A 25,377-nucleotide genomic window follows, 5' to 3' on the forward strand; every position below is an offset into this window, starting at 1 on the left:
AAAGTTGTGCTGAAAGGGCCCCCTGCAGCCTACTCTCTGACCTACCCTGGACTCGGGGCCAGGAAGAAATTGTTCATGGGTGGACAAGGGAGGCCCTCCCCATCCAACCACCTGGCTGAGAATTCTTCCTTTCCTGCTTTCCTTTCATCAAATTCGGCTGGTATTTGAGGTCACCTAAAGTGTACAAAGCAGACACTAGGAGAACACAGACACACAGATGCCTCCGTAAGGAAGCAGCAGTATCATATAGAGAAAGTTAAGATACCAGCAAGTAGTGTGTGTGGGAAGAAGAGGACAGCCAGGCAGGAGCTGAGCCAACCTAAAGGGGCCCTCCTACTAACAGTGAACTGTGACAGTGAGATTCTTGGATGCTGCTTCCCTCTGGTGGTAACTGATTGCCCTGCAACTCAGACCACGTGATTTCTGGGAAAAGGACCTCTTCCGAGGAGAACTGAAACTTAGGGTGGGGACTATAGAAAGGGGTGGGGAAATCACAAAGCGGCCTGCCCAGGAGCTGAGCTGAGTTCTGCTGGGCCCCGGGACAGCCTGGAGAGCAGTTCAGGTAAGAGCAGCCATGGGAAGGAGTCAGCCTGGGATCTACAGCTGGAAGGGCCAACCTGACTGGAGGTGGGGGCTCCTTTGCTAGAGGGGAGAAAAGATGGAAGGCCTGTGAATCAGGAAGCAGGAGGTTTAGTCCGAGAGAGACTAGTAAGAGCCAGTGTCCTAGTCCCTTAGGCAAAAGGGGCAGAATCTGCTGCCAGCTTGTCTATGGAGGAAGGCTCTTAACTCAGCCTCAACTGACCCTGTTTGTTTTCTTGCCTTCTGGCCCTGCCCACCTCTGCTGTGGCTCCACCCTTGCCCCACCTACCTTTCTGGGTGAAAGGATGGCTTGTGGTGGTGGGTAGAGAGAGGGTTGATGAGTAAGGCATCTCAGAAGTAGACATTTCCTCTAGATGCTTGGGAATCTAGACAGACTCTCACCAGGAGCCGAACGCCAAGGGATTTCTCGTGTCCCAAAGTATGCATAAATGTGTTAAAATTAAGACCAGTGCCTAAGGCTTCCTTCCAGGTATCATAACTTGGGATGGTAAAAAAAAATTTTTTTTTCTAAATAATTGCTAGTGATAGCAGAAATGAAGTAGATCTGCTTCATAGAATGTTGAGATATATTTAGAGCCAAAAGAAGATGGATAGGTCTCTGTTAGGAAAAGCTGGCCTCAGTTAGCAGGGTCTAGCAAATACTCTCTTCCAAATTGTCAATGCTAATACTTCCTGCTCTTCTTACTTCCCAGGATGGCATCAGGCAGGGCACGCTGCACCCGAAAGCTCCGGAACTGGGTGGTGGAGCAAGTGGAAAGTGGGAAGTTCCCAGGGGTGAGCTGGGATAATGCAGCTAAGACCATGTTCCGGATTCCCTGGAAGCATGCAGGCAAGCAGGACTTCCGGGAAGACCAGGATGCTGCCTTCTTCAAGGTGAATGGCCCTGGAAACCATCATCCCCACTGAATAAGGGATAGGTTTCAGATAAAAGATTGGAGAGTAAAATCAACTGTCACTTGCAGACCCACATTCAAAAAATTCTTAAGGATTTCAAGATAGCAAGAGCAGAATGCAAACCGGGTGCGAGCCCATCTGAGCTCAGGGCCTGTGCAAGTGCTCGGGTTGCACGCCTGTGAAGCAGCCTATTGGAGGGACAGCTGGGATATGCAACACTTTGCCTCTTCTTCACTTCCTCTCTCTGCTAGGCCTGGGCAATATTTAAGGGAAAGTACAAAGAGGGTGACATAGGAGGCCCTGCTGTTTGGAAGACTCGTCTGCGCTGTGCCCTCAACAAGAGTCCTGAGTTTGAGGAGGTTCCTGAGAGAGGCCGTATGGATGTGGCTGAGCCCTATAAGGTGTATCGGTTGCTGCCACCAGGAACCCTCCCTGGTGAGTGTTCCCTTGCCTAACTGATCCCTTAGAATCAGCAAACCGGGGAGGAAGGATGGCGATAAGAGCCTTCTGAGAGAATGATAGGTCTCCCCGAGGCCCTTCAGAGTTCTGCCTTGTCCCTGCCTTTGGGGAGCTGCCACCCAGATTCCTTTTTGCAGTCCTGCCCATCATTTCATTGCTTTAAACCCTACCCTACCCTCTTTCCCTGTGTAAGGCCCTAGCCTTTCTCTTCTCTCAACAATTTCACAGCCCAGCCAGGAACCCAGAAATCACCAACAAAACGACATCTCAGTTCTGTGTTCTCTGAGAGGGAGGAGGATGAGGGTACCAGCAAGAACTTCACACTCAGTGACTCTTGCCTTCAGGACCCCCTCAATAATGTGAGAGCTCGGGAAGGGACTGGATGGGCCTGAGGGTGGGATAGTAACCAGAGTGAGAGTGGGCTAATGATAGACACTGTGTTTGTAGGAGATGAGGTCCAATGGGGTTGTAAGCCACTCAGACAGCGGGAGCAGCAGTAGCAGCAGCAGTAGCAACAGCAGCAGCAGCAGCAGCAGCAGCAGCAGCAGCAGCAGCAGTAGTCCTGAGCCACAGGAAGGTACCACCTCCTCTTCCTCTTACATCATCTCTCCTGCTACACTCTGGCCTTTGGACTCCCCAGTCCCACTCTGAGTGACTAGTGCCTTTGCCTTCCTTCCAGGTGCTGACACTACCTCACTTCCAGGTGAGGCTGCCATTCAAGAGGATCCAGTGTCTATGGAGTATACACTCCCTCTAGACTCGGGTACTTGGCCTTTCTGATCTCTTCTCCTTTCCCCTCAGGTCTGCTTCCTCTGCCCTCTCATACATTGTCTAATCAGCCAGAGCTCACAGAAAACTGGGCCCAGCTTACCCTACATAGAGGCACTGGTCTAGTCATTGAGTATTCCATGCACCTGCAAAGCTTATACTCTATTCCTCAGACATCCACATTGAGACATTGATGTCTTTTTGTTCAACAGAGGCCCAATCTCTGGGACTTTCTTATAAACTGCAAGACTATGGACATCAGCCCTAATAGGGATAAATCCATATGTTAGCTACTGAGTGACAAGAAAGCCTAACAGGAAGCCCCTGGTCATAGGCGGTGGGGTATGAGGGAGATGTAAGGAAGGTGCCGCTGCTGCCCCAGCCCTACCACCTTTCTCATTGGCAAAATGAAGGCTCTGGATCCCAAGGAACTCCATTTCATTTTCCTAAAGCCTTTTGCTGTCAGGTGTACCGCTGGGGAGAGGGGCTGCTTCCAGCCTTCACACTTCTCCAGCAGCTGGCTCTTCTGTCCCCAGACTACTCTCTGCTGCTTACCTTCATCTACAATGGGCGCGTGGTTGGTGAGGCCCAGGTGCACAGCCTGGACTGCCGCCTTGTAGCTGAGCCCTCAGACTCTGAGAGCAGCATGGAGCAGGTGGTGTTTCCCAAGCCTGACCCACTGGAGCCCACCCAGCGCCTGCTGAACCAGCTGGAGAGAGGCATCCTGGTGGCCAGCAACTCCAGAGGCCTCTTTGTGCAGCGCCTTTGCCCTATCCCCATCTCCTGGAATGCACCCCAGGACCCACCTGGGCCAGGCCCGCATCTGCTGCCCAGCAACGAGTGTGTGACACTCTTTCATACCACCTACTTCTGCAGAGGTGAGGCTATTCCAGCTGGGAAACCTGAGACCCTACCCACTACCTTTTAGTAGGTAGGGTCTTTTGTGCCTGACTTGGTGGGTCCTGCCACCTCTCTGTCCACCAGCAGACCTTCACATAGCCTCTGTGTGGCATCCCTGCACTTCTGTGCGCACATCCTGTATGCCATATGCTTAGCCCTGGCGGCTCTCTCTAGCCAAGGTCATGGAAGATGGCGTTCCGGTGGAGTCTCGTACAAGAGTGTCACATTTTGGAAAGCACCATCACATTGAAGCACAAAGTAATTGTGTGACTGTTTACAGGCCCGTTAGCAGAGATTTTGTAGCATGTGTGGGAGAACCAGGACACTGTACCTACTCTGTCCCCGCTGCACCATGTCTGTCACACTACAGGCATCCCCTAAGGCTGCCCCTCTCTGCTATCCACTCTTGAAATTCTAGCCCTAGCCTCCACTCCACATTGAGTCTGACCATAGAAGTGGGCCTGGGAGCACAGGGGATGCAGAGTGGGCATTCGCAGGGCCATGGGTGCCCTAGTGCTGGGAGGGTGTGAGCAAAGAGGCAGCAGCCAGGGTTGCTGCCTGTGAGGACTCTTAAACTCTCCTGGCAGATAGCAGTAATCTGCTGCCTCAAAACATTCCTAAGGAAGGGGTTTCCTTTCGTGTTTGTATGAGGGTAAGTAGCAGCTTAGTTCCTAACATTTCTCCAGACCTACAGCTCCAGTCTCCACGTGCCCCCACTCCCATCGCTTTTTCCATCATAGGTTTCTTGATATTCCTTCCTTGTTTGTGGCCTTTCCTTTCTTCCAACTTTTGACCTTTTATCTTTCAGACTTGGCCAGGTATTTCTACGGTCTGGGCCCCCCACCCAAGTTCCAGGTAACACTGAATTTCTGGGAGGAGAGCCCTGACCTCAGTCATAGCCCACAGAACACTATCACAGTGCAGGTGAGCTCAGAGCAGGGCAGAGTAGACTGATGGGGAGGGGAAGTGGTGTCCTAGGAAAGGGGGATGCAGCCCCTTCGGGTAGTGCCTCCCCTTGCTGTGCTCACTGAAATGCCTCCTCCTTGTCTCTTCTGGCACAGATGGAGCAGGCATTTGCCCGACGTTTCCTGGAAGAGGTTCCAGAGGAGCAGGTAGCTGCTCAATTCCTGGAGTAGACCCTGGGAACCCACCTTACCTCTCTGTTCCTTCTGTCTCCTTTGGAATAACTCATTCTCCACATTGTTAGTCTCCCTCCCTTTGTGATGGTTCTCATGGCTGTCTGTGACTTATGTCTTTAAATAGTTTATTCACCCTGGCTGGCTGAGAACTCAAGGATAGTTTTTATTCTTTTAAAAAAATTTTGAAGACCAGGTACAATGACTTATGCCTATAATCCCAGCTACTCAGGAGGTAGAGCTCCAAAGGACCAAGATTCAAGGACATCCTGGACAAAGAGTTATCAAGAGTCCATCTCACCAGGGACTAGTGTCTCATACCTGTAATCCTAGCTACTTAGGAGGCAGAGATCAGGAGGATCACAGTTAAAGGCCAATCTGGGTAACAAAAGCCAGACCTTATCTCAAAAATACCCAGTACAAAAAAGGGCTGGCAGAGTGGCTCAAGAGGTAGAGCAACTGCCTAGTGCTGCAAACTCCAGTACTGCAAAAAAACAAAGACCCCATCTCAACAAATAAGCCAGGTATGGCAGTTCACATCTCTGGCCCCTGCTACATGTGTAGATCACTGTCCTGAATGGTCCCAGGCAAAAACTTGAGACCCTATTTAAAAAAAAAAAAAAACCCAAAAAACTAAAGCAAGAGCTGGAGACATAGCTTAAGTGGAAGAGTGCTTGCCTAGCAAGTGCAAGGCCATGAGTTCAAATTCCAGTACCACATACATCATATGTGTATGTGTGTGTGTATGTGTGTGTGTGTATATGTATATATGATACGCCCTTTCATCTGGAAGGAACTGGGAGATTCCAGTGATAAGAATTGAGGGGAATTTCCTTTTTCCCCTAACCCCCCAACTCTAAAGCCCAAGCACTTTATATTTTGCTCCTAGGTCTTCACTAAAGATTTTAAATAAATTTTTATTAAAAGAGGAGTCAGTATTTGATTTATTGAGAGAAGGTAGCAGGGGACACAGTAACTTAATAGCTGGGTACCTGGGCCCCTTTACTCTCCTCACTCAGGTTCTAGCAGGGGTGCTGCCTGGGTTGCTCCTCTCAGCAGCCAAGATCAAGGAGAGGGTTAGAGTCTCCCACCAAGAGGGGAGCTGAACCTACAGCCAAACAGCTGAGCCATGGCCACCATCTTCACATGAGAATACCTGGGCTTCGCAGTTCATTGCCAGAAACCTCTGCTGTTGGCCTAACAACAGGCCTGGGCTTGGGCCCCATCTTGGAGGTCCAAATGAAGAGGAAACACTGAGGTTGACCTGAAACTATGGCCTAGAGGCCCTGGGACTTAAGAGGGAGCAGAAACTAGAGAGGGAAGAGTAGCTGAATCTCACTTGCTGCTCCTGCCTCTGTGGGGACACAGGCTGTCCCTAGTGCCTCTTCCCCCAGCACAAAATGCACTGCCACCGGACAGAAGAGTACTCCCAAACTGGATTCCTTGCTTCACCTGAGCCACATAAAAGAACCTAGCCTAGCCTGCCATGTCACCAACATCTGTTTGCTGAGATTTAGGGCTAAAAATGCGCTGACACTCTACTCCCTTACCCCGTTTCACTTTGTCACCAAACTGGAAGTTCTTCCTTCACAAGGCTACTTATCACCTAGTTTCCCGTGTTCTTACTTCCTCCAGACTTGTTCCAATCCAGGTCAATGCTCACCTGACTGCCACAGCCTCTAGTTTACCAATTCCTGCACACGACACCAGATTGGCTTTCTAGACTCCTTCCTGTCACCTACATAACCAAGGCTAAATGCCTAAACCCTCCTAGGATCCTGTTATTTCACTTGACTAACCTTGGTGCTGCCTCCTTGGACCTTTCTTCTTCCTTTCATCCTCCTGTACTCCTGGGAAGCCAAAAGCCTACACAAGCATCTGCACAAGCAGCAGAGAAAGGTACTGAGTGCACGGGTACACAAATCCTTTTGGGCCCTCAATATGCTAAAATGCTTCATGGACCTTCTTTGTTCCAGGTCTAAATTACTTGTCTTCTGTTTTCTCTCATCCCTACATCTAACCCAGCAGCACATTTTGTCATTACTCCTCCAAGAAATTGTTTTGAGACAGGGTCTCACTATGTAGCCCAGTTTGACCTCAAACTTGTGACCCTCCCCATCACCTCTGGCCCCCGCTACTACCATTTTAGTACCAAATCATCTCTTAAATCTCTTCTTTCTGCTTCCTTCCACATAGTCCCTTTCCACTCGTGTCTGCCTCCAGCCTATTCTCAACAGCACTTGAGATCCTTTTTTCTTTTCTTTCTTTTTTTTGCAGTACTGGGGCTTGAACGCGAGGCCTCACACTCGCTAGGCAGGCACTCTACCGCTTGAGCCTCTCCGTCAGCACTGTTTTGTGTTGGGTTTTTTCAAGATAGGGTCTCATGAACTATTTGCCTGGGCTGGCTTTGAAACGAAATCCGCCTGATCTCTGCTTCTGGAGTGGCCAGGATTACAGGCGTGAGCCACCCGCTGCCTGGCTAAGATCCTCTTAGTATAAATCTGATCATGTCACTCCTCTGCTCAGAATCCTCCACTGGCTCCCAATTCCCTCAGGGTAGAAGCCCAAATTCTTACAATGACCTCCAGCATCCTGTTACACAGCTCCCACCCTCGTCTTTAACCTCACCTATTGTCATTCTTCCTCAGTTGCTTTGCTCCAGGTTCCTTGAACCCACCAAACACATTTCTTCCTTAGAATCTTTTCATTTGCTTGTTCTTTTGTCTAAAATACTCCAGTCCTACCAAAAACATAAAATAAAACAAACTCTTCCTTCAGACAGGCCCCCTCTCTTCAACTATCATCTCTTTAGACAGGGCTCCCCTGTGTACCTTTCCTAAATAATTCTCATCCTCCTATGCTCATTGGTTTATTTCTCTTTATAGAGTTCACTGCTACTTCATGTATCCATCCGCTTATCTCTACTTCCTGAGAACAGGGACTCCTTTGTTCTTGCTGTATCTCCAAGGCCTACAGATGTACTTGGCACAGATGAGGAAAGTAATAGTTGTTGAATTGAATGAACGGATGAGTGAATGACCAAATTACTCTGTTCCCTGCTTACCTCCTAAACTAGGTTCTAAGCACCTTCAGGGCAGGACCTCCCACTTGATCTTTGAGCCCCAAAGTGAGTACAAGTAAACACTGACAACATAAGTACAGTGATTGAAACAATTTGTAAGCCTGTGGAAACCAACTTAGCCAAGCACAGTTGGAATGGGGATTGGGAACAGTTCAAGACAGCCAAGTTCACTATCAGGCTCTCACTGAGGAGCTGTGTGGCCCAGGAGAAACAAACAGTATGAACTTCTGCTTTGTCATTGTGAAGACAGGCCTCGGACTACACATCTAACTCCCTTCCAGCTTTGACATTCTGTGGTTGCAAACGTAGGGCAATTGCATATTCCTTTGACAAGTACTCATCTGAAAACACAAGATCCAGTCTCAAGAGCTCCCAAACAGAAGGGGGCTGTAAAAAGGTTAGCTTAGCTTCAACAAGAGTCTTAGAGGCAGAGTTTATGCTGTAGTCAAGGCAGGAAGGGGCATTTTTTGTGTGGGGAGGGGGACTGGGGTTTGAACTGAGGGCTTTATGCTGGCAAAGCAGACACTCTACTGCTTGAGCCACACCTCCAGTCCAGGACAGGGCATTCTAGAGGAAAGAAATGGCTTTGTAAAGGCAGTAGGCACCAGAGCAAATATTTATAGCTACAACCATATTAAATTTACACAAAGAATGTTTGAGACAATGCCTGTAATCCCAGTGGAGGTAGCCTGGGGGAAACTCAAAACACAAACAAAAGCAAAAACTAAAGTAAGAAGGGCTGGTGGCTGAAGCTTGCCTAAACACATGTCCCTGAGTTCAATCCCCAGCAATACCATTAGAAAGAGAGAGCGAGAGAGAGAACGAGTTGGCTTTTGTAGGCCAAGAATTGTGTGCTTTTTTCCTTCCTTCCCTCCTCTCTGTCTCCCTCACTTTCTCTTTCGTTCTTTTTCTTTAAAACAGGGGAGGCTGGCAGAGTACACTGCCTCCCTAACAAGCACGAGGCCCTGAGTTCAAACCACGAAAAAGGGTGGTGGGATTTCACTATGTAGTCCAGGCTGGCCTCAAACTGTCTGCCCTCCTGTCGCAGCCTCCCCAGTGCTGGGGTTACAGGCATGGGCCTCCACACCCACTTTAAGATGGAAAGTTTAGGGCTAGCAGGTGGCTCAAGTGGTAGAGTACCTGCCTAGGAAGTGTGAGATCCTGAGTTCAAACCCCATGTACCACAAAAAGATTAGTAAGTTATGATATGTTTTCAAAAATCTAAAATCTAGTTTAGAACATTCACAACCCAAATGGGGCTCACCTTCAACCTAAGTTGTTCAAGTTTAGGAAATACCTATTGAGTCCCCGGATGTTTCCAGTAAGATTAACTTCTCCCTGGTTAACCGGCAGCAATGCCAAAGCTACCTACCTCTTTAGAACACGATAGGCCCTAGCTGAAAAGAGTACGGCTTGGAGGAATTTAGGGTTAAGAGAGCAGGGTCTATGCTGGGCGCTGGTGGTTCCTATAATCCTATAGGAACCTGTAGGATTATAATCCTACAATCCTAGCTACCCAGGAGGCAAAGATCAGGAGAATCGGGGTTCAAGGCCAAACCCGGGCGCGAGGGGGTGGGGGGCGGAAAACGGGTCTATTCAAAGACAGGTACCTCCCTTCATCATGGCATCGGGCAGTTGCCCCCGACATGACCCCACCTCCCCTACCAGTTGAGGCACTTTGTTGCCAGGGTCGCCGCCGGGCAGAGTCTGGCTTTGCTCCCAGCTCATTGGACTCGTTAGAAGTCTCTGTTACTATAGGGGAGAACGAGAACCCATTGGCCAGGACGCCTCACAATGCCCCCCGCGGCGCGCAGAGTTCTTGCGATTGGCTCGCCAAGGGACCCTGTAGCCTGGAGCCCACCCCCATGCTTGGTTCCTGGAAGGAGCGCGCCCCACCCACCCGGCTCCCCATTGGCTTGTCCTGGCGCCATCCTCCGAGAGCTGCTAAACGCTAAATCTCTGAGTTTGCGCTGGAGGCAGTGGGACTTCATCCCGCGGGAGGGCGACTCCACGAGTGCAAGCCTCTCCCGGGGCTTGAGGACAAAACCCCGCTGTGAGAGACCCCCTGCTCCCTCGAGACCTGCTCTGCGCCCCAGCCGGGGCTTCACCTGGAGGCCCGCATCCCCAACCTGGAAGCCGACCCTTAAGAGTACAGTAAGTTCGACGCACCCATGCGACTTGCAATCCGATTTAGGGTTGGCAGAGAGGAGCGTCCCAACTCCTGCTTCTCTGTTCAGTTATTCCCTTAATTTAACCACCAACTGTTGATCGCTTCATTAATTTGGCTTTTTGGGTCCACTCGCCTCGCCACCTGCCTGAATCCTTACTTTTCTCCGTCGGTGCTAGAAATCTGCCCGAAAGCATTCCAATTGAGATCCGAACCCAGGAGTGGTTGGAGTTGAGGGTGAAATTTGGAGCGAAGATGTTCTATTATCCCAACGTGCTTCAGCGCCATACCGGCTGCTTCGCCACCATCTGGTGAGGGCGAGGCTGGCGGGTATGTCGGGAGTTGTGCCCAGGGACCCCAGCCTGACGCTCACCCTCCATACCCACCTCCCCACCCGCTCCAGGCTGGCAGCGACACGCGGCAGCCGGTTGGTGAAGCGCGAATACCTGAAGGTGAACGTGGTGAAGACCTGGTAAGGCACAAAGGGAAGGGGAAGATCTGGTGCGGAGGTTAGGGGAGATGCAGGACTGTGAGGCTGTTCTCATGCAGCAATAACCCGCGTTGCTTCCTCAGCGAGGAAATTCTCAATTATGTGTTGGTACGAGTGCAACCCCCGATGCCCGGCCTGCCGCGGCCCCGCTTCTCCCTCTATCTCTCCGCCCAGCTCCAGATTGGTGTGGTCCGGGTCTATTCTCAGCAATGCCAGTATCTCGTAGGTAAGGCCGGAAACCTTAGAGGTGGGGCACAGCTGGACAGTCCAGTCTGCTGCCAGGCTGGCTCTCTACCTTGCCCATCCTGTCCACAGAGGACATCCAGCACATCCTTGAGCGCCTGCACCGTGCCCAGCTCCAGGTCCGCATTGATATGGTGGAGGCTGACCTGTGAGTGTGCCCGGGAGACTGGGACCATCCAGACTTTACAGGAGCACCTACCTGCCTGGCTTCAGCTTATCTCAGCCTCTGTTCTTGACATCTCACATTCCCTACCAGACCTAGCCTGCTGCTGCCCAACTGCTTGGCTATGATGGAGACACTGGAAGATGCTCCAGACCCCTTTTTTGGGATGATGTCTGTGGACCCCAGACTCCCCAGCCCTTTCAATATCCCTCAGGTAGGACTCCCTCCCCTGGAACATCTCACAGACATGAGCTGACAGTGCAGAAGGGGATGTGCTGTCCCTGTGTCAGACGATGTAGGGTTTCAGGGCAGGGGGCATTGACGATGGGCCCATTTAGGCAAAGCCCACTGTACTTGCCTAACTCAGGGCCAACCTGATAGGATGGTCTCCTCGCTGGGGCAGGTCTGGTCCCCACTCATTTCCACTCTGCTCCCATGGCCAAGGCTGTATGTCAGAGCCTCATCTATGCACTGGTCTTCCTTACCTCTGTCTTCTAGTCCCAACACCCTACAGCTTAATGTTGCCCCATTCCCTGGTTCCCCTCAAACAGTAGCTCCTACATGCAAATGGTACCCAAATTTGGATCTCTGTGCCAGTTTAAGTTTAATGGTAGCTATACTCATACTTCTCTCAGTACATCCCCTAGAAATCCTTGGCTCCCAAACACCAGTCTGAACCCTGTGTCTCTAAGATGCCACATTCACTTTTTTGCTTGTGCAAAAGAAATTTCCCTAGTCCATAATGGTTCACCCTACATTCTCTAGTCTACTACGTATCCTTGCAGACCTAGCTCAAATACTGCCCTTTCCCATGAAGTCTTCTTTTTTTTGGGGAGGGGGGTGATACGGAGGGTTGAACTTAGGGCACTTGATAGGCAGGTGCTCTACCACTTGAGCTACTCCACCAGCCATTTTTTGTGTTGGGTATTTTCAAGATAGGGTTTCTCAAACTACTTGCCTGGTTTGGCTCTGAACCTCCTGATCTCTGCCTCCTGAGTAGCTAGAATTATAGGCATGAGCCACCAGCACCCAGCTCCTGGGAAGTCTATCCCACTCTAGCCAAAACCAAAATGCTGTCTGGAAACTCAGTACTTCACTAGGGTTCTATCTTTTGCATTGACTCTTATTGGGGTCATAAGCAAACTTGGCTCACCATTAGACCATCCACTCTTTTTTTTTTTTTTTTTGTGGTATTGGGGTTTGAAGTCAAGGCCTACACCTTGAGCCACTCCACCAGCCCATTTTTTGTGATGGGTTTTTTTGAGATAGGGTCTTGCAAACTATTTGCCTAGGCTGGCTTAGAACCATGATCTTCCTGATCTCTGCCTCCTGAGTAGCTAGGATTACAGGCATGGGCCACCAGCACCTGGGTAGACCATCCACTCCTTAAGATCAAGAATCTTTTCTGTTCATTTCTGTCTCCCACATTTGATACACGAATTAGTGCTTTTTGCACAAATTAACAGAGGTTAATTTAGCAGGGGGTGGGTGGTAAAAGCAGCTGCACAGCTGCCTGCATGTTAATGTCAATGCCACAAGTATTGGGTGTAGGACTAGGGGTGTAGCTTAGAGCATTTGCTTAAAATTCATGTGGCCCTGAATTCAATTCCCAGAATCACGTGAAGGAATGAATGAATGAAGGGTATTAAGGAAGACTATCATATCACTGTCTGTCATCTGAACGTTTAGAAGTGGGAAAGCTGAGGCTAAAACTGAACCCTGTCTTTTGTTCCCAACCTCTCCCCAAAGATTCGACATCTTTTGGAGGCTAAAACTCCAGAGAGAGTTCCTGAAGAGACTCCTGAAGTCCCTACAGAGCCCAGAAAGCCAGGTCAGCAGAGGAAAAACTTTTTGGTGAGAGGCATAGAAAGGCCCAGGAGCTGAAGAAATGACCATTTTGAACGTAAAGAGTCAGGCCCTATGAGGGGCGCTTTGTAACCTCATTACTGTCTCACAAGTCCTATGAGGTCAGAATTCTTATGTCCATTTTACACACGAGGGAAGCGAGGCTCACAGTGGTTACGCAGTGCACTTGGGGTCAGGTTGCCAGTGACTGGCCTGGATCTGACTCTTGGCTTGAGTTCAAGCTTTTGCCTCACCGTACTGTGTACGGAAACTTAGAAGCAGCAGGCCAGTATGTCTTTTGTACCCATTCAGACAGGATCTTGGTCACTGTGCTGCCTCCTGAGGCCATCACTCTCCAGGAGGCAGAGCCCATCCGCATGCTACCGGTTGAGGTGAGTTGTCTCCTTGCATGTGGACCTTTAGGACCAGCCCCTTGCATCTGCTTCTCTCAGTCCCGCCTCCTGTCTTGGTTTTCCCACTCCCTGTCTGGCATTTGAGCACCCAGTGGGCTTCCTCGGGCCTGGCCCTGAGGCATGCCTCTTGGGTCTGCTTGTCTATTTCAGAAGTGGACTTGAGACCCCTTGCTTTTCCTCTCTCCACAGGGTGAACAGGATCTCCCAGAGGTCAGCCGCCGAGACCTGGACCTGCTGATTGCAGAAGAAGATGAAGCTATCTTGTTAGAGGAACGTCGGCAGGCCAGGCTTCTCCGGGAACGCAGGGCCCAGCTGGCACTGGAAGGTCAGACCCCTGGCATGGGCGGTCGGGGGTTGAGCAGTGCTCCTGTCTCTTCTCTTCTGCTCTCTGAATTCTGATTCTCTCTCTGCAGAGCCCAAGGAAGAGCCCCGAGCCCTAGAGGGTGACATTGTAGTCCCCCCGATCTCACCTCCAGCTCCTGCACAGTAAGGGCAGGAATCCCTGGAGCAGGTAGGGTGTCAGTGCCAGGAAGAGTTTTCCTTATATCACCTATTTCCCCACAGGATAGAAGTAACAGGAGAGCCAATTCCAGGCAAGGTCTTGGGCCCTGAGGAGCTGAAGCCCATAAGCTGGGAGCCTGGAGCCCTACTCATTGGTGAGTGTCCACCATGCCTAAGAGCTTTCCTGGGGACACCTGCTGCAGACAAAGGCCCTGTATCTCAGCCTGCTGAAGGGGGCACCCTGTAGCTTTTTGTCCTGGTGACTGCAAGAGTGGAGGGGCTTGTGGAACAGAGCCCCTCTGGGTATTGTTGCAGAAGTGACACCCCCACAGGAGCTACGTCTGCCAGTTCCACCTAAGCCAGAGGTAAGGAGTATCTTTACTGAGCCTTGTGTTTGCCCTCCCCTCCTAGAACTGCCTCCCCCAACCCAGGGCCACTGCTAGCTTACATGGGGCCTTTGTGCACACCAGTAAAAGATGCCCTTTTCCATACTGCCTGGTGTGGCCCCTCTTCCCAAATGGGAACCCTCATGCAAGGTATGACCTGCACAAGTGTGTGATCTTGCTCCAAGCCCTTTCTCCAGGTACCCCCTAGAGATGGAGTGTGGGGCCACCAGTAGTCCACCATGCTGACAGGAAAAGGAGTGACGGTAGCCTTGCCCCTAACTCCTTTCCGACTCAGCAGAGGAGGCCCCCATCTCCTGGTAGCCCAGCTGTCCGCCGCCGCCGCCGCCGCCAGTTACTGTTCTGGGACAAGGAGACTCAGATCTCCAGGGAGAAATTCCAGGAACAATTGCAAACCAAAGCCCACTGCTGGGAGCCTGTAAGTGCAGCCCAGACTCATCCCGGGAGGAAGGGGGTTGCAAGTCAGGCTGAGGGGACCACTGGAAATGTGATGACTCCCCTCACTCTCCATTCTGTAGAGGATACATAATGTGGGTTTGCACATACATGCATACCCATGGCTCCCAGGTTTAAGTCTTGTCTTTTAGCAACAAGCAGGATAGAGGTTTAGGATCATGAACTTGAAAGTGGGGGAAGTCCAGAGGCCCCAGAACAACGCACAGCAAAGAGGTGAGTACATTCCTCATAAAGGGGTTTCTGGCCTTCCCCCACCGTGCAGCCAATGGTGCAGCCTCCTAAGAAGATGATCATAAGTCCTGCAGAGCTGTTCCGAACCCCAACTCTCTGTAAGAACGGTGGGAGTTGGGCAGGTGGGATCTCCAAAACCCAAATTCTTCTTAGTGTCCCTTGTAACTCAGATCTTGCCCCTTTGTTCTAAGCTGGCCAGCTACCCCCAGAATTACTGGCTTTCTGGACCCATTGTGCCCAGATACCCCCAAGAGTACTCAGGCAAAGACTGCCCCTGGAAGCTGAAGAGGAGGCAGCAGCTGAGGCAGAACGCAGAATGGCTGAAACACTGAGTGAGATAGAGGTAACTGTACCAAAACTCTGCTTTGCTTAAGCTCCTGGAGACTTGTTTTCCTGCCAGAAGTCAAACAACAGTGTAGGTTCACCAGACTCACTCTGGCCTAAGCTTGATGCTTGTGATGCTTGGTCTCAGTTCTTGTTCTCTCACCTACAGGTCCTGAGGGAGGCCCAGGAGCCTAGTGGTCCCCTCATGCTGTCTTCAGGTAAGCACTTGGAGAAGACAGGATGTTGTACACCAACATGCTAACCACTGTCCCAGGAAACTAGTACTCTGTCAGAGCAAGGGTGTAAGGGTAACAAACGAAGTGCAGAGGGGTGGTTATTCTTTGTGATGGTACTGGAGATTGAACCCAGGGCCTTATGCTTGCCAGGCAAGTGTTCTAACACTCAGTTACATCCCCAGTTCTTCTGATTTTGTTGAGATAGGGTCTAACTTTGCCCAGGCTGTTTACAAACTGGTCTTCCTGCCTAGCCTCTTTAGCAGCTGGGATTACAGGCATGATACCACTACATCCAGCTTTGATTCTTTTCTGTTTTCCCAGATAGGTTCTTTTTCATGTCAATATGGGCTCTGGTATCTGGTCAGATTTATTGGCCATAGGTCTTTTCTTGTTGTTGTGGGTTTTTTGGCAGTGGTGGGGTAGAAGTCGGGGCCTTACATGTGCTAAGCAAGTGCTCTACCTCCAGCTGGGCCACACAGTCCTGACTGCTTATATCCAGGCAGATTCACTCTTAGTGCCTTCCCTCAACCCAACAGAGCTCTCCCTAGAAGCAGCTGAAGAGGAGAAGTCCCGTATCAGCCTCATTCCCCCAGAAGAGCGGTGGTAAGCAGCCAGACCTGGCCAAGGCTAAGATGGCTGTGACCCTCGTCACTGTCATGGCTGTCACCTTCCCTGCTGACTCCCATGTTATTCTAGGGCCTGGGCTGAGGCAGAGCAGCCAGAGCCCCCTGTATTGCCTGTGGTGCCTGAACTCCCTGAGGTGCCTGTAGAAATGCCTTTGGGACTGCCCCCACAGCTCGAGCTGCTCTCTTTGGAGGCTGTACACAGGTACAAGGGAGGGGTCCCTCAATAGGGTGGACCTGGCTGGGCCTCAGCTTATGTTTTTTTTGTTTGTTTGTTTTGGCAATAGTGGGGCTTGAACTCAGGGCCTCACGCTTACTAAGCAGGAGCTTTAACACTTGAGCCACTCTGCCAGCCCCAGTTAATGGTTCTTGATCCCTTCAGGGCAGTGGCACTAGAGCTGCAGGCCAACAGGAAGCCTGACTTCAGCAGCCTGGTGTCACCTCTCAGCTCCCGCAGGATGGCTGCCCGGGTCTTCTACCTGCTTCTGGGTGAGTGTGGGCACATGTGAGTGCACAAGTAGAGTGGGGACACACAGGCCAGAGGCTACTATAGAAACTCCCTGTGATTCGCCTTCTCCTTTCTTGACCAGTGCTCTGTGCACAGCAGATACTTCTTGTGGAACAAGAGAAGCCATATGGGCGCCTCCTGATTCAGCCGGGGCCCAGATTCCACTGAGGGTTGGGTCCATATGCAAGGCTGTAGGAAGCCAGCTTCATTAAACTATGTCCTGCCTCACTGGGCCCTGCCTGTCTCATTTCTGAATGCACATGCTCTCAGAGCTACTGTCCAAGCAGAAAACAAACTGCCTTTATTACAGTATGTCATGATTCCACTTGCAATGCATCTGGCCCTGGGAGCATCCCTGTTATGCAGCAAGCAGGGCTGAGTCCAAGTGGATATGAGGCCCAGAATCTTTGGTAAGGCATGAGTGAGCTAGAATTGGGCTGAGAGGTGGTCTTATGGCTTGGCAGGCTCTACTCTCTGGCCCGGCTGCAGCCTGTAGTCTACGTGAGGCCCAGCATGGCCTGGAGCTCCTGAATCTTGTCAGCAGGCAGAGAGCCCAGCGCTGTATGGAAGCTGTCGGCATGTTGTTTGGCCAGGAATGAGAGGAGCAGCAGCAGTGCAGCCTTGGTGTCTGGGTAGAGAGTACAGAGGGAGAGGTCCCGGGGAGGAATGGATTCCTAAACCCTTATTGCCCCACACCCTTTGATCCTTGTTTTCCCCAGCCCCTGGCTATGTCTGCCATCCTCACCTGGTGGAATCTTGTTGTCTGCCAGAACGAGACTGTAGATCCGCAAGAGCTCAGGAGCCACATATACTACCTGTGGGGAAGGAGTGGTTGACTCGGGCAGTAGCAGCCTTGGGCCCCAGGAGTAGGGTGGGTGGTTAGGACCAAGGAGACAAGTCCCCTATAAGGGCTATTTGAACCCAGGGTTGATTCACAGACGTCCAAGACAACTGTGAACATGAGAAGTAACAAGGAAAGATGATGGTAATAATTTCTTTTTGGAGGGGATAGAAGATGTGTGACCAAAGATCATTAGTCATAGCCTCAAGACCAACAGAAGTTCATATACCCAAGCACTCTTCTAACACAACAGATTCTAAACGATCTGGGATATGAATGCAAACCTAACTCAGAAATCAGTTTATCTATGACTCAAATGTACCAGAGGCACCCGGGCTCCATAAAGTGCAGTTTCCTAGCCCTGATCTAAAAATTTGACCAAGGAAAGTTGTGACTACTGACTCAGCTAGAGAGCAGAAAAGGAGCTCCCTAAGGAAAAATGCTACATGGAGAAAGGAAGCTCCTCCTCCCCCATTATAGTACTGGCTGCTAATCCTTGTGAACAAACTGGAAAACAGAAGATCAGGAAATGTCTAAGGGCAGTTGGAACTCATCCTGCATCAACTACAACTGACATCACCTCCACCTATCACTAAGCCTGGAGCGTCACATTCCCCCATGAGGGCTGCCAACATCAATGTTACCTGGTCAGGGCTGCTCTGATACAGGAAGCTGAAGAGGTGCCCTATGGTGACCCACTCTTCCAAGTCTTCCCTCAGTGGCAGGGCATGCAGCAGGGCAGCCAGCACCTGGACACACAGATGCCTCAGACTCATTTGTCTTGCTCCCTCTACTACCCTCCTCTTCCAGGTTCTGCCTGATGCCCCCTTCCCTCACCTGGGGCTCTGGTTTCCTTGTCGGACTGGCCATTAGGAGGCGAGCGAGAGCCCCACAGATGTTGTCCCGGACACGATCATGTCGCTCACGTGCCAGAAGGGGCAAAAGGAGGCCGAGTAGCTTAGGGAAATGGCTGGTCCACAGTCAAGGAAAAGGCAGGTACACACACAGGTAGGCCTCACCCATTCCTGAGCTTTGGGGACACTCCCAGCCCCGCCTTCCCTTCTACGAGCTGAGGATACTCTTGAGCAGGGCGGCCCCCATGTTCTGCAAGTACACCCAACCCAAAAATGGCATTGCTCCGCACCTCAGGGTCTGCCTCCCGGGCAGTGCTCAACAGCACAGGGAGAAGCCGAGACACAAACTGAGCTGAAGCAGCACCTAGACCCTGAATGGACTCTGCCAGTGTCCCCACTGCAAAGGACTTCTCTGCCACTGTGCAGCCCTGCTTCTGTGGGGGGAAGACAAGGGAGGAGTATAAATCAGCCTGGGATTGGGACACTGCAGGCTCAGGCACTGGGCACATAGGGAGACGGGTTTGAAGCCAGAGGATGGAGCACTCACCGTCTTACACAGCAATAATGGCAAGAAGCCAGCAAAGAAGGGAGCAAAGGCTTCTCCCCCAGCTGCAGCTGCCAGGGCAGGGATGGCCTCTCCAGCATGCTCTAGCAACATGGCGTCGTATTCAGCCTGTGGAGCCAGGTCAGGGTCTGGAGCACCAGGGCCAACTCTGTGGCTATGTACCTCCCCACCCTGCTTCACCACTGGCTGCCAGTGTTTCTGGGGTCTGCCCTTGGTTGATGGGACTGCCCCACTCCCCAGCTGGGCCTTTATTCAGCCCTGGCCCTTCTGCTCCCACCTATCACTCTGAGCCTGCCCAATCCACACTGCTCTCCTTTGAACTCCCACTGCCTTCCTGGGGATCAGGGTTGTGTCATTCTGGCCATTACCAATCTCTCTTAGTAGCCTTGGCTTCCTCGGGCCAAGCTGAGCACAATCTCCACCCCAGTCCTGGGAAGATTACCTGGACTGCCTAGCCTGTCTTCATCTGTAGCTCTCACCTGATCGTCATCCTCTTCCTCCTCATTGGAGTCCTGACAGGCTGTCTGTGGAAAGAGGTAGCTCACCTGAGCCTGGGCTCTCCTGCCCCCCTCCTCTCTATGGGGATGGAGAGGTATATGGAACTAGAATTGTAGCCTCTTACTATCCACTCCTCTGAGGCCTGGCACATCCTTTTCCCCAGAAATCCTGCCCTGCTTACCTTCCTTTGCAGCACAGCCTTGAGCACACTGCAGAGTTCAGCAAGGCGCCCAGGGGGCTGCAGTGTCAGGGCTCTACAACTGCGCAGCACCCCAGTCAGGGCCTCCAGCACGGCCATCACCACCTGGCGCTCTCGTTCTCCTTTCACTGCCTGCATGTAGGATGGCACCACCCGAGCCAGGGCAGCCTGCAGAGCTGTGGACATTATTGGTCAGGGCCTGCCCCCTTCCCTGAGCTCCCAGCCTGGCCCGGCTTCCCCTTCTCACCTGCATTGTTGGGTTCTGAGGGGCAGCTTTGGCAGGCCTTGTGCAGTGCACAGCAGAACTGACCCAGGGCCTCATGGGCTGCCTTCCGCACATTCAAGTGAGGACACTGGAATGAGGAGGGGAGGTGTTTGCCTGCTCTTGCTCTGTGCGTAGTGAACACAGCCCTAGCCTGAGCATCCCACTGACCAACTCACCTCCAGCAGTTTGAATACTTCTTCAAAAACACTCTCCATGTATGGAAGGAAGGCAACACTGTGGACAGACATACAGCAATGGGAAAAGGGCTCCCAGGTGGGGTTCCCAGTGCCACAGAAGCGCTGATGCTTACCTGGTGTTCACAGAGATCTCTCCTAGCGCAGCGCAGGTATCTTCCTTCTCATCAAAGAAGGCATTCTCCACACTATACCTAAAAAAAAGTGGGAGGCAGCAGTGAACAGCTACCAGTAGGAGCATATCCGGCAGTGGGTCCCTTTCTAGAATCAGATTGCAAAGGACGCACTCCTCCAATACCCTGAGATCTCAGAGTCATCGTCCTCTTCCATGTCATCATCCATGAGCTCTTCCTCTTCCTCCTCATTGCTCTCATCATCAAACAGAAGGAAGGAACTGCTTCCATCATACTGAGGCTGGATGGAGGAAGCACAGCAAGGACTTTGGCTCAGGTGGGCCCAGAAGAAAAATCCTATCACAGGGCTAGCCTTGACTACCTGACCCAGTGTACCCATCCTCTGCTCACCACAATGCCTTCAGTGGAACGCAGTGACAACAGCATGAGTGTGGTGATTTGTGGCAGGTGGGGTGCCAGGCCCTCACCCATCAACCCCGATAAGGCTGCAAACAAGCTGTACCTGGTGGAGGCAGACAGCAGTTGTACAGTGCTACCTGCTGTAGCCAGACAGAATGGGAAAGCCCAGAGAAAACTGGTTGTGGTCCAAAACCAGACGACTGGAGTCTGGGGCAGGGACTATGATCCAGTGAGTAGGCAGGAGGTGTATTGGGCAGGAGGAGGGGAACTCACGTGCAGCGCCGCAAGTCAGGGTCGTCTACCTGGTCACATAAGCCCAGCCCCAACTGACAGCATTCCTCAGCCAGAGGCCGCATGGGCTCCCCTACTGCTCGTGCCAGCACCCCCAGCGTCTCTGTGGTGACAAGGGCTCAGTTAGCACTGGGATACAGAGGTACACTAGGGAACCAGAAAGAGTAGTTGGGAGTAATCTAGGAATTCTAGCCTCCTACTAGCAACAATGGAGAACACCTTTTGTGAGAAGGAAGACACCCACACTGCCCTGGGGGAGATCTCTGAATATCAGGTGAGGTTAGCCTTTCCCTGGAGCTGGGAACTCTGCCTGGAGCACCTCACCTACCCAGACTCTGGATCTGCACAGGCTGAAGGTCTTCGTGGCCTGTCAATAGGAATTCCCGCAGATGCTCCATGATGGTGGGGAAGTAGGGCAGCAGAGAGGCTTGAGCAGCTGTGGCTGTAGGATACAACAGAATCAGAGCTGGAAAGGGGGAAGCCACAGGCTCTGGGTAAACTCTGTGCCCTTGTCTCCTGCCTCTTTCTCCTCACCAATGGCCCCCAGGGCGCTCACAGCCAGCTCCTTGGCCCGGGGGCTGCTGGGGTTCCTCAGAGGCTGCAGCACACAGTCCATAAGCTCCGGAAGGTAAGGCTGCACTTTGGGCCCTGTGGGAAAGGGTGTTCCTCTACCATCAACCCAGGTCTTCAACCTTCTGCAAGCCCACCACCCTCCAGACTGACCCTGTGTGTGGCCCTTCCACACCCTTCTCCCCATCACTGGCAGCAATTCAGGGAGAAAATACTCCGCCCTCTTTAGCCAAAGCTGCACTCCCCTGCATGCCCCACTGCCATCATTACCTAGGTTCTCCACAAAGTTCTCCAGGGCATAGCAGGCCTTGGCTAGGTGGTGTGTGTGCCCTGGAGGCACTGACTTCAGGTAGGCAAGGAGCAACGGCATTACCTCCCCTGAATAGCTGCAAATATGAGGCTAGGAAAAGAAGCAAGGGAGTAGGGGTGCTCCAGTCAGGTTCACCTGCAGGGCACACCCTTGAGTGCCAGTGGCAGCAAGAGTGACATGAAAGCTGAGGGAAGCTGTTCCTATGGACGTGGGAGATTGTCAAGTGGCAGCTGCCTACTGCCTTGCTGACCTGTAGGTTCTCTGAGAACTGGCCCAGGGCAAACAGTGCAGCGTTGCGCACAACCTGTGAAGGGTCTTCCAGGCCTTTACACACAATCTGCAGCAGTGGGGACAGCAGTCTGAATGGAGCAAAGGACAAAGTCTAAGAGGCAGGACCTAACAGCCTTAGGTTGATGAGTTCTCTTCATTTCCCCTAGGAAAACCAAGGGTTTCTCATCACTGGACAGTGGGTACCATCCCCTGATTCCTGTAGCTGGGAGGCCATTTCATTTATCTTCCAAACCAGGGTGCTTTGAAAGTGGGGAGAAATACTCTGGCTATTGATAATTAAGCTGGAACAATAAGCAAATCATGATTGCCACAGGATATATGGCCCTCCTCTCTACAGCCCATCTTACCCTGGGACAGGGATTGAATAGATACCTTTGCCTGATGTGGTCACCAGCTCCATCAGACAGTACAGCTAACACCAGGAGCCCAGCTTTGCGCTGGTACAGGTTCTCACTCCGCAAGGCCTCTTCCACCATGGGCATCTAGGGGAGCACATGGCACTTTCCTGAAGCGTCCATTCCTGTGGTAACGGGCCCATCACATCTACCAAGGCCCAAACATCTTTGACCTCAGGGGACTAGACATACTTAGGAGTAGGGACACCAGAAAGACAGCTATGCTTACCAGCTGGGGACAGAGCTTCTCAGGGGGAAGATGCAGTGCCAGCATGTCCACAACCTGAAAAAGGACAGGGAGATTGCTAGATTCCATCTCTGTCTCCTCAACCTCCCATAGCCACTTAACACCTCGTCCCTGCCCCATCCCACATCCCACCTGCACAGCAAAGTGCTTGGGAGTCTCCCCCATAAGTCCAATCTCCAACTCTTCCTCTTCAAAATCCTGGTCTTCAGGATCCAACTGGCCCATGGGTGGTTCAGCAGCCATAATGGGGAAAAGGGTGTGCAGCAAAGGAGGCAGGAGACGATTCTTAAGTATGGCCTTGAGAGGGAGAAAAGAGCAGTCTTCCTGAAAGTCTCCTTCCTCCTCTTTCATGGGCTCACATGAAAAATTCCAGACTTCAGCTACAAGGGATTCCAGCAGGAGAGTTCCAGTCTCCTAGATAGGAGCTCGGTTGAGGCCAGGCCAAGAATTGAACAGGGGTACTTTAGATGTTTCGAGATGGACAGAAAGCCTCAGCAGTAAGACTAAGGGTAGAGGATGGGGGTCATGTAACACATCAGATGGCACTCACCTTACTCTTGACTTTGACCAAGAAGGTGAGGCAACAGAGAATACGTACACGTATTCCATCGCCCAGGCCCATGTTGCTAGCCACCTGCATAGAGACTAACGAGAATCAAAGACAAGCAAGAAAACTGCCAGCAAAACAAGCAGAAGAGCCATGCTATACAGGCTCACCTCCAGGCAGAATGTAAGGACCTCAAAGAGGTGGGGAGTGATGATGGGCACCTCCGACTCCAGCAGTTCATCCAGGGCCTCCAGAGCCTCACAGGCCTTTGCCTGACAAACAAGTCACAGGGTTACTATGCTCCTCTTAGGGGACCAGGCTAGATGTTCCCTCCCACCTGTCCTCACCTCATCTATGGGGATCAGAGTCTTCACAGCCACAATGAGCTTGGGCACCAACATCCGTGCAAGAGCCTGGGAGACAAGGGATGAGCTGAGTGATAGAAAGCATGATGCAGCCTAATCTCAGGCTGGCACCTTCCTCACAGCCTACATTCTGAGGACAAGGGCCCAAGCACATCAGCCAGGCCCAGCCACCTACAGTATCCCCTTCTCAACCGTTAGGAAGAATTAAAGGCAGGGTAAGAATCTGAAGCAACTTGGAAGCCAGCAAGGACAAGGACATGAAGGCCAGAGGATACAGTCAGGGGAGGTGAGGGCCAACATCTTACCACATCATCAGTGCTGAGGTAGGGGGCCATGGTAGTCAGAGTGCGCAGGGAGTAGAAAAGCAGTCCAGGAGAGCCCACCTCACTAAGAGTGTCATTCAAAAGCCGAAGAAGTTCCTGGAGGTGGAGCTGGAAGATCTCAGGCTGGGAAGTCACCACCACACTCAGCAGCAAAAACCCCATCTGTCCAGAAATGAGGGTTGGGAAGGAAAAGTTTACATGGTTTATCCACTCTCTCAGTCCCTCCCTCCTGCCAACAGTGTAACAGTACCTCTCTCTCAGGCCTGTAGAGGCTATGAGTACTTTGCTGAAGAAGCTGCATGAGCTGAGGCCAGGTCTCCAGGCTTTCCTTTCGAAAAATGGTGGCTGCAAGCTGGGCCAGGCTGAGGCTCACAGAATGCCTGCAAGATAGGAGGTTTCTCCCACATTCGCCCTCCAATACCTTCCCCTGCACATGGTAGCCCAGCCTCAATAGGGTGTCAAAGAGAGAAACCTTCAAGAGGAATTGGTGCGTGAGACAGTAGCTCAAAGGGAGCCAAGCAGTACTGAAAAGTGTTCTGCAGAGTTCAGCTTCACTTAGCCTGAATTTCAGTCTCATTCTTCTGACTCCAGTTTGGCAGACTATCAGCACCCATTCTCAAGAACTTTAGTTTTCAACGAAGACTCTGAATTTAGGATTTAAGTCCCTGCCCTGTAAAGTCCCACCCTGGAGCTGAAAAGAAAGGAGAAACCCAGAGAGGTCTCAGTCTAGAGTCAGTTAGGATCCCCAAGGAATACAGTAGGCACTTACTCTGTCTCTGTCTGCAAGGCTGTTAGGATTAGGGACTTGAGGCTGGAAGACAGGCGGTAGGTGTTTGGTACCCAGCCTGCCCAAGAGTCGCCCTACCTTGGCCCCGCCCCACCTTAGGCCCCGCCCACCTCGTGCGTTGCTCAGCTGGCAGGCGTCTCCAGCGCGTGCTCAGTCTTCTACGGGTCAGCACCGCCGCGAACTGGCGGATCTAAGAGGAGGAGGCAGGCAAATGAAGATCCTGGCAGGAAGATGCTGAGCGGACCGCAGGGGAAGGAGCTGGGGCTTGACCAGTGGCTTACTGTGGGAAGCTCGTCAGGGAGGGGCAGGGGCCTCACCTGAGGGTCGGTGGCCGAAGTCAGTAGGTTGCAGAGCGCGGGCAAGGCGGCGGGGTCCCGAAGAGCGATCTGGAGCTGCTCGGTGGCCTGCGGGAAGGCGAGGGTCAGAATTGGGCCTTTCCCACAGTCTCCCGCTCGCCCTGGCCAGGTCCCGCCTGCCCCGTACCCGGCGGATGCGTTTGGTATCCGGCAACAGCAGCTCTCGTAGGATTTGTTCCAGGCCAGCAGGCTCCATGGCAGCAGCAGAGCTGCCGCTACCGGGCGGGAGGGGGGAGGGACGGCACGTGGAGACCCTGTCACCTACTTCCGGCGGAAAGGGCGTTGCTCTGCTCCTCCCTGGTCGCCAGGGTGATTCAACGCACTTCCCAGAGCTCCCGTTCCGCGGCTTCCGATATGCTGGGCGGGAATACAGGGCCCTGGCAAAGTGGGTTCCCCCGGCCCAGAGTTCCCAAGCTGCGCTCATTCAGCAGCAACCTTTTTAAGGGACTTTCTCAGCTTTTTAAGGGACCGTGCCCCTAACAGTGGACTTCGAGTTTCTATAG

The 25,377-nt window shown here is 52.1% G+C and overlaps 3 protein-coding genes across 8 annotated transcripts; 2 read left to right on the forward strand and 1 right to left on the reverse strand.

Annotated features, from left to right (window-relative positions):
- The first annotated feature begins 78 nt into the window (after positions 1–78).
- Irf9 (interferon regulatory factor 9) lies at positions 79–5,688 on the forward strand. 6 transcript variants are annotated; one of them, XM_020162901.2, is made up of 9 exons: positions 79–562; positions 1,293–1,473; positions 1,746–1,929; positions 2,182–2,312; positions 2,401–2,530; positions 2,633–2,716; positions 3,258–3,599; positions 4,430–4,545; positions 4,683–5,688. In XM_020162901.2, exons 2-9 carry the CDS (start codon positions 1,294–1,296, stop codon positions 4,755–4,757), a joined length of 1,242 nt encoding a protein of 413 aa, XP_020018490.2. In that variant the 5' UTR covers positions 79–562; position 1,293; the 3' UTR covers positions 4,758–5,688. The 6 variants fall into 6 exon arrangements, with proteins under 6 accessions (XP_020018490.2, XP_073924365.1, XP_073924367.1 ...); XM_074068264.1 differs by lacking the exon at positions 79–562 and adding an exon at positions 575–627; XM_074068266.1 differs by lacking the exon at positions 79–562 and adding an exon at positions 691–1,018 and having other exon boundaries at positions 4,430–4,476.
- A 4,066-nt stretch (positions 5,689–9,754) lies between these two features.
- On the forward strand, positions 9,755–16,672 carry Rec8 (REC8 meiotic recombination protein). The gene is made up of 20 exons (XM_074068261.1): positions 9,755–9,993; positions 10,186–10,317; positions 10,410–10,478; positions 10,580–10,722; positions 10,812–10,887; positions 10,996–11,116; positions 12,652–12,733; positions 13,060–13,139; positions 13,350–13,485; positions 13,574–13,646; positions 13,725–13,816; positions 13,977–14,026; positions 14,346–14,483; positions 14,784–14,850; positions 14,944–15,095; positions 15,246–15,294; positions 15,849–15,915; positions 16,009–16,140; positions 16,318–16,424; positions 16,526–16,672. Exons 2-20 carry the CDS (start codon positions 10,262–10,264, stop codon positions 16,609–16,611), a joined length of 1,776 nt encoding a protein of 591 aa, XP_073924362.1. The 5' UTR covers positions 9,755–9,993; positions 10,186–10,261; the 3' UTR covers positions 16,612–16,672.
- A 49-nt stretch (positions 16,673–16,721) lies between these two features.
- Ipo4 (importin 4) lies at positions 16,722–25,332 on the reverse strand. The gene is made up of 30 exons (XM_020162930.2): positions 25,002–25,332; positions 24,836–24,922; positions 24,629–24,708; positions 24,501–24,542; positions 23,982–24,111; positions 23,714–23,893; positions 23,391–23,456; positions 23,214–23,315; positions 23,047–23,130; positions 22,629–22,793; positions 22,479–22,532; positions 22,227–22,336; positions 21,814–21,922; positions 21,524–21,653; positions 21,218–21,331; positions 21,012–21,125; positions 20,666–20,786; positions 20,384–20,495; positions 20,158–20,273; positions 19,976–20,053; positions 19,842–19,899; positions 19,648–19,753; positions 19,383–19,576; positions 19,183–19,227; positions 18,686–18,811; positions 18,364–18,572; positions 18,122–18,254; positions 17,929–18,033; positions 17,189–17,258; positions 16,722–17,071 (listed from the first exon to the last, which is right to left on the reverse strand). The coding sequence occupies exons 1-30, from the start codon at positions 25,296–25,298 to the stop codon at positions 16,941–16,943; spliced, it is 3,468 nt and encodes a 1,155-aa protein (XP_020018519.2). The 5' UTR covers positions 25,299–25,332; the 3' UTR covers positions 16,722–16,940.
- Positions 25,333–25,377: the final 45 nt, after the last annotated feature.

The sequence above is a fragment of the Castor canadensis genome, chromosome 3 (genome assembly GCF_047511655.1).
Source record: "Castor canadensis chromosome 3, mCasCan1.hap1v2, whole genome shotgun sequence".
Taxonomy (NCBI): domain Eukaryota; kingdom Metazoa; phylum Chordata; class Mammalia; order Rodentia; family Castoridae; genus Castor; species Castor canadensis.

Coding starts and splice junctions, on each gene's coding strand:
- Ipo4 (XM_020162930.2), bottom strand. CDS start 25,298: ATGAGCGCAGCTTGGGAACTCTGGGCCGGGGGAACCCACTTTGCCAGG. Junction 21,126..21,217: donor GAGCGCCCTGGGGGCCATTG/GTGAGGAGAAAG, acceptor TGTATCCTACAG/CCACAGCTGCTCAAGCCTCT. Junction 19,577..19,647: donor CTCAGAACCCAACAATGCAG/GTGAGAAGGGGA, acceptor TAATGTCCACAG/CTCTGCAGGCTGCCCTGGCT.
- Irf9 (XM_074068263.1), top strand. CDS start 954: ATGCTTGGGAATCTAGACAGACTCTCACCAGGAGCCGAACGCCAAGGG. Junction 2,531..2,632: donor TAGTCCTGAGCCACAGGAAG/GTACCACCTCCT, acceptor CCTTCCTTCCAG/GTGCTGACACTACCTCACTT. Junction 4,546..4,682: donor AGAACACTATCACAGTGCAG/GTGAGCTCAGAG, acceptor CTTCTGGCACAG/ATGGAGCAGGCATTTGCCCG.
- Rec8 (XM_074068261.1), top strand. CDS start 10,262: ATGTTCTATTATCCCAACGTGCTTCAGCGCCATACCGGCTGCTTCGCC. Junction 10,479..10,579: donor GTGAACGTGGTGAAGACCTG/GTAAGGCACAAA, acceptor TTGCTTCCTCAG/CGAGGAAATTCTCAATTATG. Junction 14,484..14,783: donor AAGCCCACTGCTGGGAGCCT/GTAAGTGCAGCC, acceptor CCCACCGTGCAG/CCAATGGTGCAGCCTCCTAA.